The 13,609-nt window shown below is 38.2% G+C and overlaps 1 protein-coding gene across 3 annotated transcripts in view; it reads right to left on the reverse strand.

The window, feature by feature from the left end:
- Positions 1-13,609, reverse strand: part of TAB2 (TGF-beta activated kinase 1 (MAP3K7) binding protein 2) — a 69,134-nt gene that overhangs the window by 14,379 nt on the left and 41,146 nt on the right. For 2 of the 3 annotated variants that reach the window (XM_075748439.1, XM_075748440.1), the window contains exons 2-3: positions 6,921-7,110; positions 40-1,552 (exon numbers count right to left, since the gene is read on the reverse strand). In XM_075748439.1, coding sequence (XP_075604554.1) covers positions 40-1,552; positions 6,921-7,022 — 1,615 coding nt within the window. In that variant the 5' untranslated portion in view covers positions 7,023-7,110. Of the gene's footprint in view, positions 1-39; positions 1,553-3,433; positions 3,568-6,920; positions 7,111-13,609 lie in introns of those variants that run through there. The other variant, XM_075748441.1, reaches the window with a different exon arrangement.

Raw genomic sequence — 13,609 nt, forward strand, 5'->3', positions numbered from 1 at the left:
CTTGGTTGAAATCTCTACTATTTATATTAAGAATATTACCTTGCGTGTAGGCAGCATCATCAGATCCCATACTCAATTTCCGTGCATCACTGATCCTATCCACATGTGCTAAAACAGGGTCAGTAAGATGCTGGATACCCTCTGGTTCAACATAGTGATCAGGAAGGTTTAGAAGGTTTGTAGGTTCAAAGGTTGGGGACACTACCCCTGGGGAAACTGCAGGGGGCTTATTTGGAGAAACTGTAATTTTAAAAGTATATTTTGTGTTAGGCTGCGTAACCACCACTCGAGGAGAGGTTGCAGTGGTGCTGTTGCCCACTGCTCGACTCTTGGGTGGATGGTGATGAATAAATGCAGGACCCATGCTTACTTGACCAGACATATTCCTAGAAGTGGTAGATACTCCAGGATTTGTCGATATGAAAAGCGTGGGCTGGTTCCGCACAACTTGATCATCTCCTGTTGTGGCATTTGCTGAAATGTAGACCTTGGGTTGACTGCGTGTGATCACTTCATCAGTATTTGGAGGACTGGCCGATATGTAAACAGTGGGTTGACTTCTACTTAATGTCTGGCTATTGAGGGAAGAGGGAGTAGTGGAGGTCCGAGGGCCAGTTGAACGCAACTTAGAAGAACTGTTTCTTTGTGGTGGTTCAAGTTTGATTTCAATTTGGTTTTTGCGAGGTCCTGTGGATATATTCTGAATGTTGTATTGGCTATGAGCAGAGGATTGTGAGCTACCAGATGAATGAATCATAGGTGCCTGTGGAGTAGTAGGAGAACTGATAGGCATATAGACATGAGAAGTCTGGTGGCCTTGCTGATTTGGCTGTGTTGAGTGTTGTGATGAGGTATGTGGCGTGGTACTGGATGTAGGGAGAGTAGTCCAGGGACCTGGCTGCGAAGGCTGGTAGACTTGCTGAGGGTGCATAGGATTAAACTGAGATGCCCAGCCTGGCTGCTGCTGCGTCTGTCGAGCGGTACCGCTAGGAGTTGTGATATAAGGCCTAATATAGATAGAATTTCCCTGTGGACTGTTAAGTACAGGAGGAGGTACACCATGTATGTGCAAAGACGTAGGGGTATTGCGACCAGGCTGAATGTTTGGGGCTAAAGTTACCATAATGGGGTTGAATCTGGGTGTTTGTTGAGACAAGTTAGATACTCCTTTGCTGCCTAGGTGAAATCCAAGATGTTGCCCTGGATTAGAAGTACTAACTGTATTAGCCATCCCAAAGACATTAAATCCTTGTGGAACCTGCGCAGGTGCTGTCTGTGGTTCCTGCTGAAACAGTTCATTGTTGGACTGACTGGTTTGAAGGTGTCCATCACTAACACTGTGAGCTAGAGTCCTACTTCCATTCATTCTACTTCCTTCTCTTCCATGGTGATACACATTCTGTGACTGCAAATCCAAATTAAGAGATGTCATGTGATTTCGTAGTCCAGGAATCCCAGAATCATCCGAAAAACCTAGGTCTCCTTCACCGTAGAGATACTTTGTGCTCTCCTGAGAGAGAACTGCACAACAGGCATCCAAATTATTGTTATTCTATAAAAGACAGATGAAAGTTTGACATTACTGATAAAATACTGTCATAGTTATATATATATATATATATATGCATGAAATCACCATTGGAAAATTAACAAGGTAGCTGCAAACAGCAAGCTTTAGGTGGTTGGCTAGCATAGCTGCTACACATGAACAAGGGGCTTGCACGTGAAGCTTAACTATTTTGAGAACAGCAACTATGTCACTGGGCACCAAGGTTGGAAGTTTGCATTGCTGCTGAAGCAACAACAGGGAGATGTTGGACCTTGACAAGCTAACACCATACAGTATGATACACCTTGGATGAATACTTCCACTACTCCTTTTCAATTTCAGAACAATCTTCAGCAATGACCAAGTCTCTTGTTTGAGGGGGAAAATAACAGAAGGAATGGATTCACAGCACCTGCATATTACTGGTTAGTAACTTGAAAACAAGAATCAAAATACATATTTATTTTAAATGTTTTCCCAACCACTTCAACAGCAGTTATGCATTACCTCCTCCTGAAAATGTAAAGTGAGTCTTACACAGAGAAGAAACATGCCAATCCAAGGAGTTGTACATGAGTTCAGAAGAAATGTAAAAATTCAGTTTATATAAATATAGCATGATTACTCTTTTGTAAGATGAAACTATTAATAGAAAACTCAGGGGACATTTGTATTTTCATTTTAAACCACTGCTCGCAGAGCTTTTAAATACTTACATTTGTATAGAGTTACTTTATAAAACCTGTAACAGGATGACTTAGAACAAAACCCACAATCTAGCTAATTTGCTTTTTAAGAACATTTCGGAAGCAAATGGCTAATCCCACTTTCTCTTTTTCCACATGTTTAGTAATATTGTACTCAGATCTTCCCAATTTAGTTTCCTACATAAGGATTTTTATAGAAAAGTGAACATGCATCAGTGGCATCATTTCTTACTACTGTGCTCTGTCCATATTACTTTTCTTACGGAACTCCTCCCCCTCCCAAGAAACAGCAGTTAATATTTTCAGCCAGAAGAGCATCTGTGGAGGCCCAGATATTACTAAAACTAAATAGGTGTCAAATTCATCCAGCACACAGAAACAGTTACTAGAAAGAATGCATATGATCAAGGAAAAAAATAGAAAAGCCAAGTAGTAACATTATCAGTTAAAGAATAACACAAGCAAGATAAATAGATCCATGCTACATGCTTCATATCAAGTTATTTTTGTTAAACCAGCAGATAGTAGCTCTCATCTTTCAACCAGGAGGACAGGTCATAGTGTTGTGCAGATATAGCAAGACAGTCAGATTTACAGATTTACAGATTCACAAGGGAAAAAAAAAGGATGGACACAACAGAAGTGGGAGAGGGAGGAGAGAGGGAGGACAAGGCTAAACTCCACCCACAAAACAAAGCTATGTGTTGTTACAGGCCAGATGCAGTTCTGGCTTCTTAAAAAAAAATTCCTGCAAAAAAACGAGCCACAAAACCTTTTAAAATAACAGGATTCCCTAAAGGCTAACTAGCCAATTGTATATAAGAATTGTTGCAGAAAAGTCTTGAGAGATGAAAATGGGTGAAATTGATTGTATGCATATCAGCTCTCGTTTGAAATAAGCACCAGAGGACAAAGTAATCAAATGAAGTTAGTAGTGAAGAAAGGAACCACACATAGACAGAACAGTGGGTAAGAAAAGATAAGAACAATAGCCTTGTATTTGTTGCAAAGGAGAAAAGGGACCCAGAAATGGGAAAGAGATAGGATGCCACAGAAAAACAAGCTAGAAAGATCTTAAAGGCAGATTTTGCATGAACTTAAGTGAATTAAAATTATTAACAGAAAGGCCAAAAATACCAAACCAAAAAGGAACAGGCCAAGCTTGCAAGGCCCTTACATTCAGCTTGAATGCATTTCTTTGGACAATTTTTTTTCTTTTTTAAGACTGCATCCAATCAATTCCAAAATTTCAGTGACGTCAATGAGCAAATTGGAGAACTCAAAGGGGAAACGGGGGCACATGGAACCCCTGGCATCTTCTGGCTGGCAGAGGCAGAGTTTCAACCGCTTCTAGCTTTTTATAGATCAGAGAACCGGTTGATAGCAGAACTGAGCATATTCCAGCAAAACAATACCCCTCATCTTAGCTCTGCCCATGTCCCAATTGAGTTTAAAATGTTGGCACCCTGAAAGAGAAAGAAAAAAAAAGAAAGAATAAGAATGTTGGAGGGAAATGAGGAAGCAAGGAGAGGACGCAGACTTGAGGAGCAGGTGGTTATAGAATGCTCCAGACACAAAAAAGAACAAAAAAGGGACAGCGTCCACAGACTGGGGACACTGCAGAGACTCCTTTAAATGAGGAGAAGGGGAGAGCTGAATGCAGGAGGCTTGTTGGGAAGAACAGAGAGATGCAAAACTTTTCAGGAGCAGTCAATGCTGTCAGCCCAAGAAAGCAATACAACTTTTTACTCCCTAGATTACACAGGTTTAAAATTTAATCCTATTAAATTTTTGGTGGTCCTCTGTTTTTAATATACTAGATATTGTTTAGATACTTTGACAGTGGGCTACTCACGTCAAGACATTTGCATACTCTCTTTATCCTTACGTTTTTCATTATAAGCATATAATACTATAATCCTTCCTCTAAAAAAAGAACCTGAAAGTGTTTGGCTAAAAAAATTCAAAGAAGAGGACTAAAGTATCTGTATAGTTTTCCTGCACAATTCACAGTGATCTGAAGTAACTTTTGTTATAAAAGCCTTCTGTCAATACCATTACAAACTGCATAACTGCTCACACTCTTTCAGGTTCTCTCCTGGGATCTCTTATACTTCCTGGTTCAAAAATAACTTCACTCTGACACATGATGCTTGCACACCAGGTACTGTGGGGGCAAGACGAACACAGCATTTCTCATACCCAATAATGTTATTAAGTACTTATCTCCGACCTTAACCATAGTTACTGCATTTATCGGAAATTCGTTCCACTATGCTCAATTACAAAAAGGCAGAACTCAGAATTCAGACACTGTTCCAGCAGTATTGCAATCACAGGCAAAAGTACTTTCAAATTCTGCTTTCCAGTCTTTACCGCCAGTCCAAGTACAAGATTTGTTGGTTTAAAGAGGTTATGTTAGACTTCTTTTTTTAAAGAAACCTATCTTAGAGTAGCATAGCTAGAAGCCAACTGATTCAGAGAAACCAGAGCTCATGAAATTTCAAAGAACCACCAACATGACGGGATTTTGTTGCTGAGTCTTAGAAGCACTCAGTTAACAACAAAAAAAGTACCTTTCTAGTGTTAGCGAAGTAGTGTAATAGTATTGCACATATGGAACATTAATTACCCTACACAATTTTTGAAAAAGTCTCCTATGAAAGCTGATCTGAAACACTCCCTCAAAATGTAAACCCTTCTCCCGTATCTCTGTCAAAGTATGGGATGTGCAGAATCTTCACAGTTATAAGGCTTTTTATGTATTACAAAAAATAATCCACTGTGTTCAATGTTATAAAGATTGTTGAATCTCTCAAGAGACAAGCACTAGCTTTTAAATTTATCAAGAATTACATTCAAAAGGTGATTACCAATGCATTCACTCTGTCAAGTCCGTTGACCTTGCTCAACAAACAGTTCTCAGTCTGATGAGCAAAACTGTACTTGTAGTATAAGAATTAGATTAGTCCCACAGAGAACTAATATAAAAACCAGCGGTGTACAATCCTGAGAACAAATACAGGCAATCTATAGTCTGCTTCAGTTTCTTCTTCAGCTAAGTAAGTAGAGAGCAAGGGTTGGGAAAAGCTTGAAACCTCACAAGCCCCGAGCAGAATACTGCCCTCTTGCAAATCAAAACCAATTATCTCAACAAACTGCCATTTTCACAACTTCTTACTCTAGCATGAATGGAGAGTCATGATAAAGGCTTGAAAATATGAACATTAAATTGGGACTGTCACACTTCTACTCCCAACAGCACAGTCCCTGTGTTTAGATGAGTGTGTGACTACATATACGTATGTAAGTATACACATATATGTATTTTTACATATAAAATACATATGAAAAGCAAGACAATCAACATTCTTTATATCACAATTGTATCATAACCACAGATGTCCTAGTCATAGTCCAGAGACAGCTAGCTTCTGGGAACTCATGACCCATTCTTTTTTCAATCAATTTGTGTATACTGATGATCAGTATGAAAATTCAGACAATCCTCTTATTATCCAGAGTACTCAAAGGCTGAATACTTCAGATAATGAAAAAAATTCCAATCAGTATGGATGCTTTGGGATCACTGGAAAATGCAAAGCAAACATGTCTAAGCAAGACAGTTAAGTAAGCCTATCAGCACTGGTCACCTGAATACCTAGAGTTAACCCTGTGTTGGGCTTTGGAAGGGCATATTTATCTTCTGAAGTAACTGTGATGTTATAGAGCAGAAGTTGATAGGAAATATGAGCATCTAAGTATTCTGACAGTGGCAGTATAGAAAACATAGTTGGAGGTAGAAGTTGATGATATGGCAGTTCATAGCCTTAGCACTAACTGTAGTACCAGATAAAAATGCTTTGTTACTTCCAAGCCCATTAGGAATCTACAGATTAACAACATGGACTCCAAAGCTACAATAAACAAACAAAGCCCATCTGGCAGCCAAAGCCCTGGGAAGCACTGGGCAGAAAGGACACCAGTGCATTACACCCACTCAGGTCTAACACAGTGGATGCTAGGCTACAACCACTTAGACCAGCCTGATTTGGGCTGACTTGGAGAACTTCGGTGTGCCTGCATTACACTCCTAGGCTCCCTAACGCAGAAGATATGTAAGGCCACCAGCACTGGCTGTGCAGCCCAAGGGAGCTAGGAGTGGAACACAGTGGGGCCAACCTGCTTGCAGGCAAGGGCCTTCTAATTACCTTGAAGCCTGATGGAGACCAGGTAGCAAAGTTGCTTCTGGACCTGCCCCTCAAAGAAAAAAACAGAAGGGAAAAAAAAAAGAAAAGAAAAAAGCTGCATTTGTGTAGCACTGCCTTAAATTGTCCCTGCTGGACTCAAGTTGGCTTTGCATCTCTCCTTTTACCACAGTTAGTTTTGGCTCTTGAGATGGCCAAAAGGCATGAGCATACTGATTGGCAAGATCTGGTAGTCTCCATGCACACACTGATTTACAGGCGGGTTTACCTTGGGCCACCCCAATCAGACATGGAAAAAGAGAGGCCAATTTAACACTTAGCTTGCTGTGCAACATAAAGAAATTGACTGTGTATATTGTAAAAAAAAAAAAAATCTGCTTTCAAAGGAGACACCCACAAGTAATGCTTAAAATAAGCATCACTGCTTACTCATACAGTCACTAACAGAACACTGACCTGTAACATGCATCTGGATACAACACCTTCAGGTACCTCAGGAAACTTCTGTCGCAGGTCATGTAAAACCTGAATATCAATTTGCTGGCTTCCTTGGGCCATTCGTATATTGCCTGGTCAGGATTGGTTTTCAACAGGCAGTTTTAGGCCTTAATAAAGGGAGTACTCATCTCTTCTGTCCCAGCATTTTCTGGAAGAGGAAGGAAAACCTTAAGACACTGGAAGCAGACACTTTTGATGTAACAAAGCCCAACAAAAAACAACCCCCAAAAAGAACAAACAAACATACAACCCCCCTTTCCAATTATGAAATACAAGTTTGTATTTTACGTTTTCCCCACACATCACCTTTGGCTAACCAATTGCTCCTAACACACTCATAACCTTGAAAATTGCCCATTTATAGACACAACTCCTGATCAGTTTCCTTCTATCCTGGTTTTTATACTGACATTATAAAAGTATATTAAGAATAAAAAAACCCCTTGATTTATCAAAGTATTAAAATTCATAGTTTTAAAACAGCATTTTTACTTATTTAACACACAAGTAAACACAAAGAAGTCCACATCAAAAATAGGAAGACAGTGTTCATTCAGCTTTTGAGTGTACCTAATCTGTTACCTTTATTATCACTGTTATTGTTTACTATCAGAATATGGTGGCTAGAAGTTCAGTGTTTCTAAGTCTCAGGATTTACTAGCAATAGTCTATTTGTTTTTCACCCAACATACTTAAATATTCTGAGATTATGACTCAAAGGAAATAACTGTTTAAACACTCAGGTTTCTTCAACTAATTCTGTTTTGCCTTTGAAGGAAATTATGGAGACTTATGAAGAAGATGGTATCACAATCACCCAATCAACACATTTATACAAATTATCAGTCCTGGCCATATGATATCCATAGGCTTTTACCAAGAATTTCAACCAATTAAATTTGGAAGAATGCACCCATGTGTTAAGCAATAGAATGTATCTTCTTCATATAAACTAATAATACACATAAATGTGACCATATGGTTTATTAAAAAAAACACACCCAAAGTAGTCAACTCCAAAGTTCATTTACCTCTTAAGTTCGCAAATCTTATTCAAATATCTCTATCCATTTATTCAATTTCTCTTCCCCTTCTCTAACCATTTTTCTTTGCCTCACATTCAACATGCACTATTACCTTATGTGCTGACTCACAGCAACCTGCAGCAGAGAACTGCCTCCAGTACCATAAGGCACACGTACTGCTGCTCCCTGGGTCCCATCAGCCCAAGTTCTTTCCCAGCAATCCAACCAGGACACTAATTTTGTGAACGGGCCTGTGTGCTTATGTTTCTGTACTTCTATGCACTAAAACAGGACTAGTGGCAAGTTAATTGGGGAGCATTAATCACAATTTTCTAGTGCATTAACACCACTTGTGATTCAAATGTAATGTACTGCAATGCTACAACTCCCCTTGCGACTGAAAAGATGGAGAAAAACTACAAAGAACTGATGAGAAAGCACAAAGCACACCATTTTCAGCAGGAACAAGACAGGTGTGATACTATTCCAGGACTGAAGTCCTGAATCACTTGATAATAAGACTTGATTTCAACTCCTATGTCTTCTCTGAAGTGATACAATTACTGATAATTGGCCTGAACCAGAACACCTCCAATAATAGCTGAACATGATCTGAAAAGGAACACATTAACCAGTTCAACTTTCTGCCAACAATTTAAGAATAGCTCTGAAAAAAGAAAGAAAAACCCAAAACAACCCAAAAAATCTATGTTACTCTGAAGATTCCATGTATATGCACTACACATGGGAAAAACCAACTTGCTAGATAATAGAATAGTGAAGACTGGAAGTCCTAAGAATATTCCAGGAAAGGAAACATCTGCTTCTTATTTTATTCCCAAAATGCCATCTTCTCTGATAATCATCTCCTCTAATCACAATACATGCTTAATTAAAAATACAAGCAAGAACAGAAGTTTTTATTAGAGCATTCAGAGATGTTCTGACAAAATACAGATCACAACCCTACCGACAGTTTTATTGTACATAACACAATATTCCACCATTGAAAACAGCACCACAATTTAAAACCACCTTAACGTACGACAAGTACCAGCCAAGACTGCTAGAACTGGAAACTCAGGTTATGGTATTCCTTCTCAGAATACACATCCTGTTTATCTGACTATGCAAGTTCAGCTTCCCTCTTCTTTGTGCACTTTATTAATGGAGCCAGAGCAGCCCAACTCTTCAGGAGCTAGAAGTCTAGTTCCATTCAGACTTGTATGATAAAAAAAAAAAAACAAAACCCAAAACAAAACCCAAAAAAACCCCACAACAATCTGCAAAGAGGTGACCAATATGAAGATCTGGGAAAATAGGAGATAAGACAGGATTTTGGGAGTCCTACAGAAGTAATTAAAAGTAGTGAGCACACATTTAACACTAACAGTCACAGTGTGATTACAATTTAATTAGATACACACCTGCACTAATCCTGTACAAATTTACTCTGCGCATAGCAAGAGTGCTATCTCAAAGGGATAGATAAATATTAAAGACAACTGCCACATAAGGCATCCCGCTGCAGCTGCTATCAGTACCCAAGATCACTAATTTAAACGCAGCATGGATATGCCTAAACAAGCTGTGGTCGTACTTTAGACTGAAGTTTAGACACACTTAAGAGGCCTCAGAAACTGCAACATTGGACAAGCTGAGGATCAAAATATTTTGTTTTGAACAACTCAAGCTATACATCTGAAAAAACACTGTGGTTCAAGAGCTAAGTGAAGCAGCAAATCTTGGCTTACACAATTGAGAAAAATCACCCTGGCCAGAGAGAAACACAATGAAGTATCTCATCTGAAACAAAAAGCGGTAATTTATTTTCTACCAGAAAAAGTGTGAGGCTTTTACTCTATCATAGAGAAAAAGTTACATTAAACATAATGTTAATATGGTTAAAATAAGGGATAAGAATTGCAAAAGTTAAAATGAACTAATGAAACAATCTTCAGACACAAATTCCAGTACTAAAAAGAGTTCCTTTCCCCTTCCATGCATTGACTAGCACAATGTTCAGTATGCACATATACTGTTAAAATAATGCTAAAGCCTGTTTACATTTACTCAGGTTTAAAGCAATTCATAAAGGTTTGGGAACAAAGAATACTGTAGGAGTCCCTGAAGTCTTGGAGCAAATGGCTGTTCATTATGGCAGACCCGAAGGAAGAGCTGACGATCCAGGCAGAGCCAGAGCAGAGAGCAGGCCCTTGAGCACACACATCCCCCTGAAAGCACCTTTGGCACCCACCTGCCCCCGTCTGGGATTAACAGTGATGGGAGACTCTGCTCCCAATTGTTTAAAATACATGCCCTGAGACAGGAATATGTGTGCTGGGTTGACACTGCTCTGAAATCTTGCATTCTTAAACTTGGAAAAAGTCAACTCTGTGGCAGCAGTAGCACAATTTTAAAGATGAACGAATCCATGCCTCAGTAAAAACACACCCCTGTTATTTCTTCAATGGTTTAAAGTGCCAGACAAACCAGCTTTTTTAAAAGCAATTATTAAGATAATCACTATTCAGCACAGAAAAAAACCACAAGAAATTAAGCAATTAAAGAAGTCAATTGTTTATCAGTGATAACTGTACTGCAATGCTTCTTTAAATAAAATCAAAGCTGGCACGATCACAGCCAAGTCCAGAAAAATACAGGATTCTATTAACAAGAAGGAAACTGGTTTGCCTTAGTCCAGTATCAAATGACCTTTTTCCACCCCTCTTATTCTGAGTAGCCAATTAAACTTACTGCTAAATAAACAGTTAACCTCCCCTCAATCCTCCGAAGACTTAATTTTTTCCCAATTTCCCTAACATACCTTTGAAGTAATCCATACCACAATATACTATATAATTATCAGAACAGTAAATTCTATACTCTCCATCTGAAATTCCCTGTACAGTACTAAAAAGTTTGTATTTACTCTTTATATAAATTTCCATCTTTTGCCCAACTAATCAGATTGGCAAAACAGCACCTTCACAGCTCTTACAGCAAAACTGCATGGAAAAAGATTCATGCATCCACTCTTTTAATAAAAAACCACAGAGAGTAGATTTGAAAACATTATTTAAAACACTTAAAACCAGGAGAATGTTCTACATCACCCTAGTATTTCATTTTAATAAAATATTTTTTATTCTAGCTCATTTCTCAGCATCTGTAGTCTTCGTAAAACACACAATGACCACAATTTCCATGTATCACGCCAAAACAGCAAAGTATTATAATAATAACCTTAAAATTCAAAAGACATGCTGCAAAGAAGCTTTTCTGTATCTTCATGAGGCATAAAATTACTTATAGGACATCATTCAATCTTTGCAAAATCCAATTATTAATTGATAGCAGGCAATACTTGGGAGATGGCTTATTTTACTACTGTACTTTTAAGTTTCGGTGGCTTAGCACCAAGATGATGCATGCAGTTAATGCAGGAAGAGCTAGGATTAACATCCACTCTATCATTTTACTGAAGTTACTAAGAAATGTTTGTACACATGCATCACACGTGTCAACATGATGGCACATGATTATATTTACTGTAATATGGGAGAAAATAAATGCAATAGGTGCCTAATATGGCTTCACTGACAATACAGCATATGAAAAATGCACTTGTATCATATGAATATTAAGGTCTCACTCCAATCATCACTTAAAGAAGAAAAACCTACTGCAGAGCTCAAAGATAAAGATTTATTAATAAAACTCAAATTAACCTTAAGGAAGTCTGAAGTGGCAGGACAGACGGCCTCACGAGGCCTCTCTAATACAGACAGATTAAAAGTTTTTTTTCCCAGTTCTTGATATTGCAAAGGAACTATAAAAAAGACTCAGCATCCATCTTGCTAGAGGAAAGCTTAAAGGGAACTGAAAGTTATTTTGACAGATGTAAGCCTAAGGAACAGAAACCTAGTGCTGTTGCGGCCATGGAACTCAGAATCTGGCAGCAGGACATCCAGCATATTGTTAGAAAGTTATATATACCAGTGGAAAATAAAAGGAACCAATGCAAGAGTGAACAGCCAAGACAGCCAGTAACACAGTGTAGAAGAAAAGGGTACCAACAGGAGGTAAGGGAAACTGCTGGCAGCACCATTTTGGCTTCATTCAAATGCTCAGGCATAAAATAAGGGCAATACAGTATTACAGAACTAAACTGAAAAATCTATTCAAGAAATTAATTATCAGCAGAAACGAAATCCAGTACTGGTGACTCAGAGAAAGAACTCTTCCTAAAACCATTAAAAGCAGAGTTTACTTACAAAGGAAAACTTTTAAATATGGAGTGCAGTACAATATAAAGCTATTCTTGTGGTAATGTCCATTTACTAATCCTTACACATACTGCTTTTAGCTATTTCAAAAAACCCTTCAGTGTGACTTTATACTGTTGAAGAGAGACATGCATTTCAAAGATCCTAGTGCTCACTTATGCCAGAAATACTAAATAAATGGAAGAATTAATTAGCTGTGTTCTTTTAAAGACTACTGGCAAGATCCCCAGATAACTTAAAAGGCCTGGCAATTGTAACATGATGGAACATGGATAGAGATCCTGTTGAAGCTTTATTCTGTGAAAACTATTGATAGGAAAGTAAACAACATGTCATCTGCCAAAGGCTACTCTGAACCATGAGTATGAGACAAAAAATAAACTGCTTATCTTGTTTATTAAAAAACTCAGAGAAGACTTAATGTGAAATGTAATTCAGATGCCAAATACTAGGCTGTTACAATGGTGGACCAATAGCTAGACAAGAAAGAAATAAGTTTTTAAATCTCCTTTCCTCTGACAGAGCACATGTTCAACAGACCAGAGACAATTCTTCAGTACAAACCTTAAGCTTAATATCATGTTGACTATTCACAAAACACTTCTAACACAAATGTTCTTCAGAGTAAACTCTGCCAAAACTGATTTTATGAAGTAAATACACCTAAAAAAACTAAAGAAAGCAGCTGACAGTCTAGAATGTTATCTGCACTTCTTGCTCATGACGAATCTTTTCTTACTACAACTTTACACACAGTCCATACCACAAGAAATATCAAAGGTAACTGTGCAAATATTAACATAACTGCTGTATTGACCAATTCCAGTTGACCTGATGATGCACTCATGACTGAGGTCCCATTTATGGTCAGCTACCACGCTGGAAACAGCCTTTGTGAGTTCAGGTCAACAGCTTTTGAAAATATGCAGAACAGTGCAACAGTAAACAGCATGCCCTTCACCTTCCCCAAAAATCAAATAAACAAAACCTTTACAGCTGCCTTTATCCTTCAGTTACATCTAATAAGTAAACTTCTCATGTCTTTTCTGTAGTTTTAATCTGATCTGTAGTTTTAATCTGGACTTTTATAGAAGATGAACTACACTGGATCACGTGTTACTCACATGGCTAAAAATGCTACAAAAGTAATCCATCTAAGAGCTTATTTTAGAAATCTGACTCTAAGTATTTAATAAAAGGGTACTGTGAATGTAGAAGCAACAGGACATTTCTTGTAGCATTAATGGTGCAGATTATAGGCTCTGCATAAAAAGACTGCTGTAATTACAGCAAATTAGATGCAGCAAGTTGCAACGCAAGACCAGTAGAGGTT

The sequence above is a fragment of the Balearica regulorum genome, chromosome 3, assembly GCF_011004875.1.
Source record: "Balearica regulorum gibbericeps isolate bBalReg1 chromosome 3, bBalReg1.pri, whole genome shotgun sequence".
NCBI lineage: Eukaryota > Metazoa > Chordata > Aves > Gruiformes > Gruidae > Balearica > Balearica regulorum.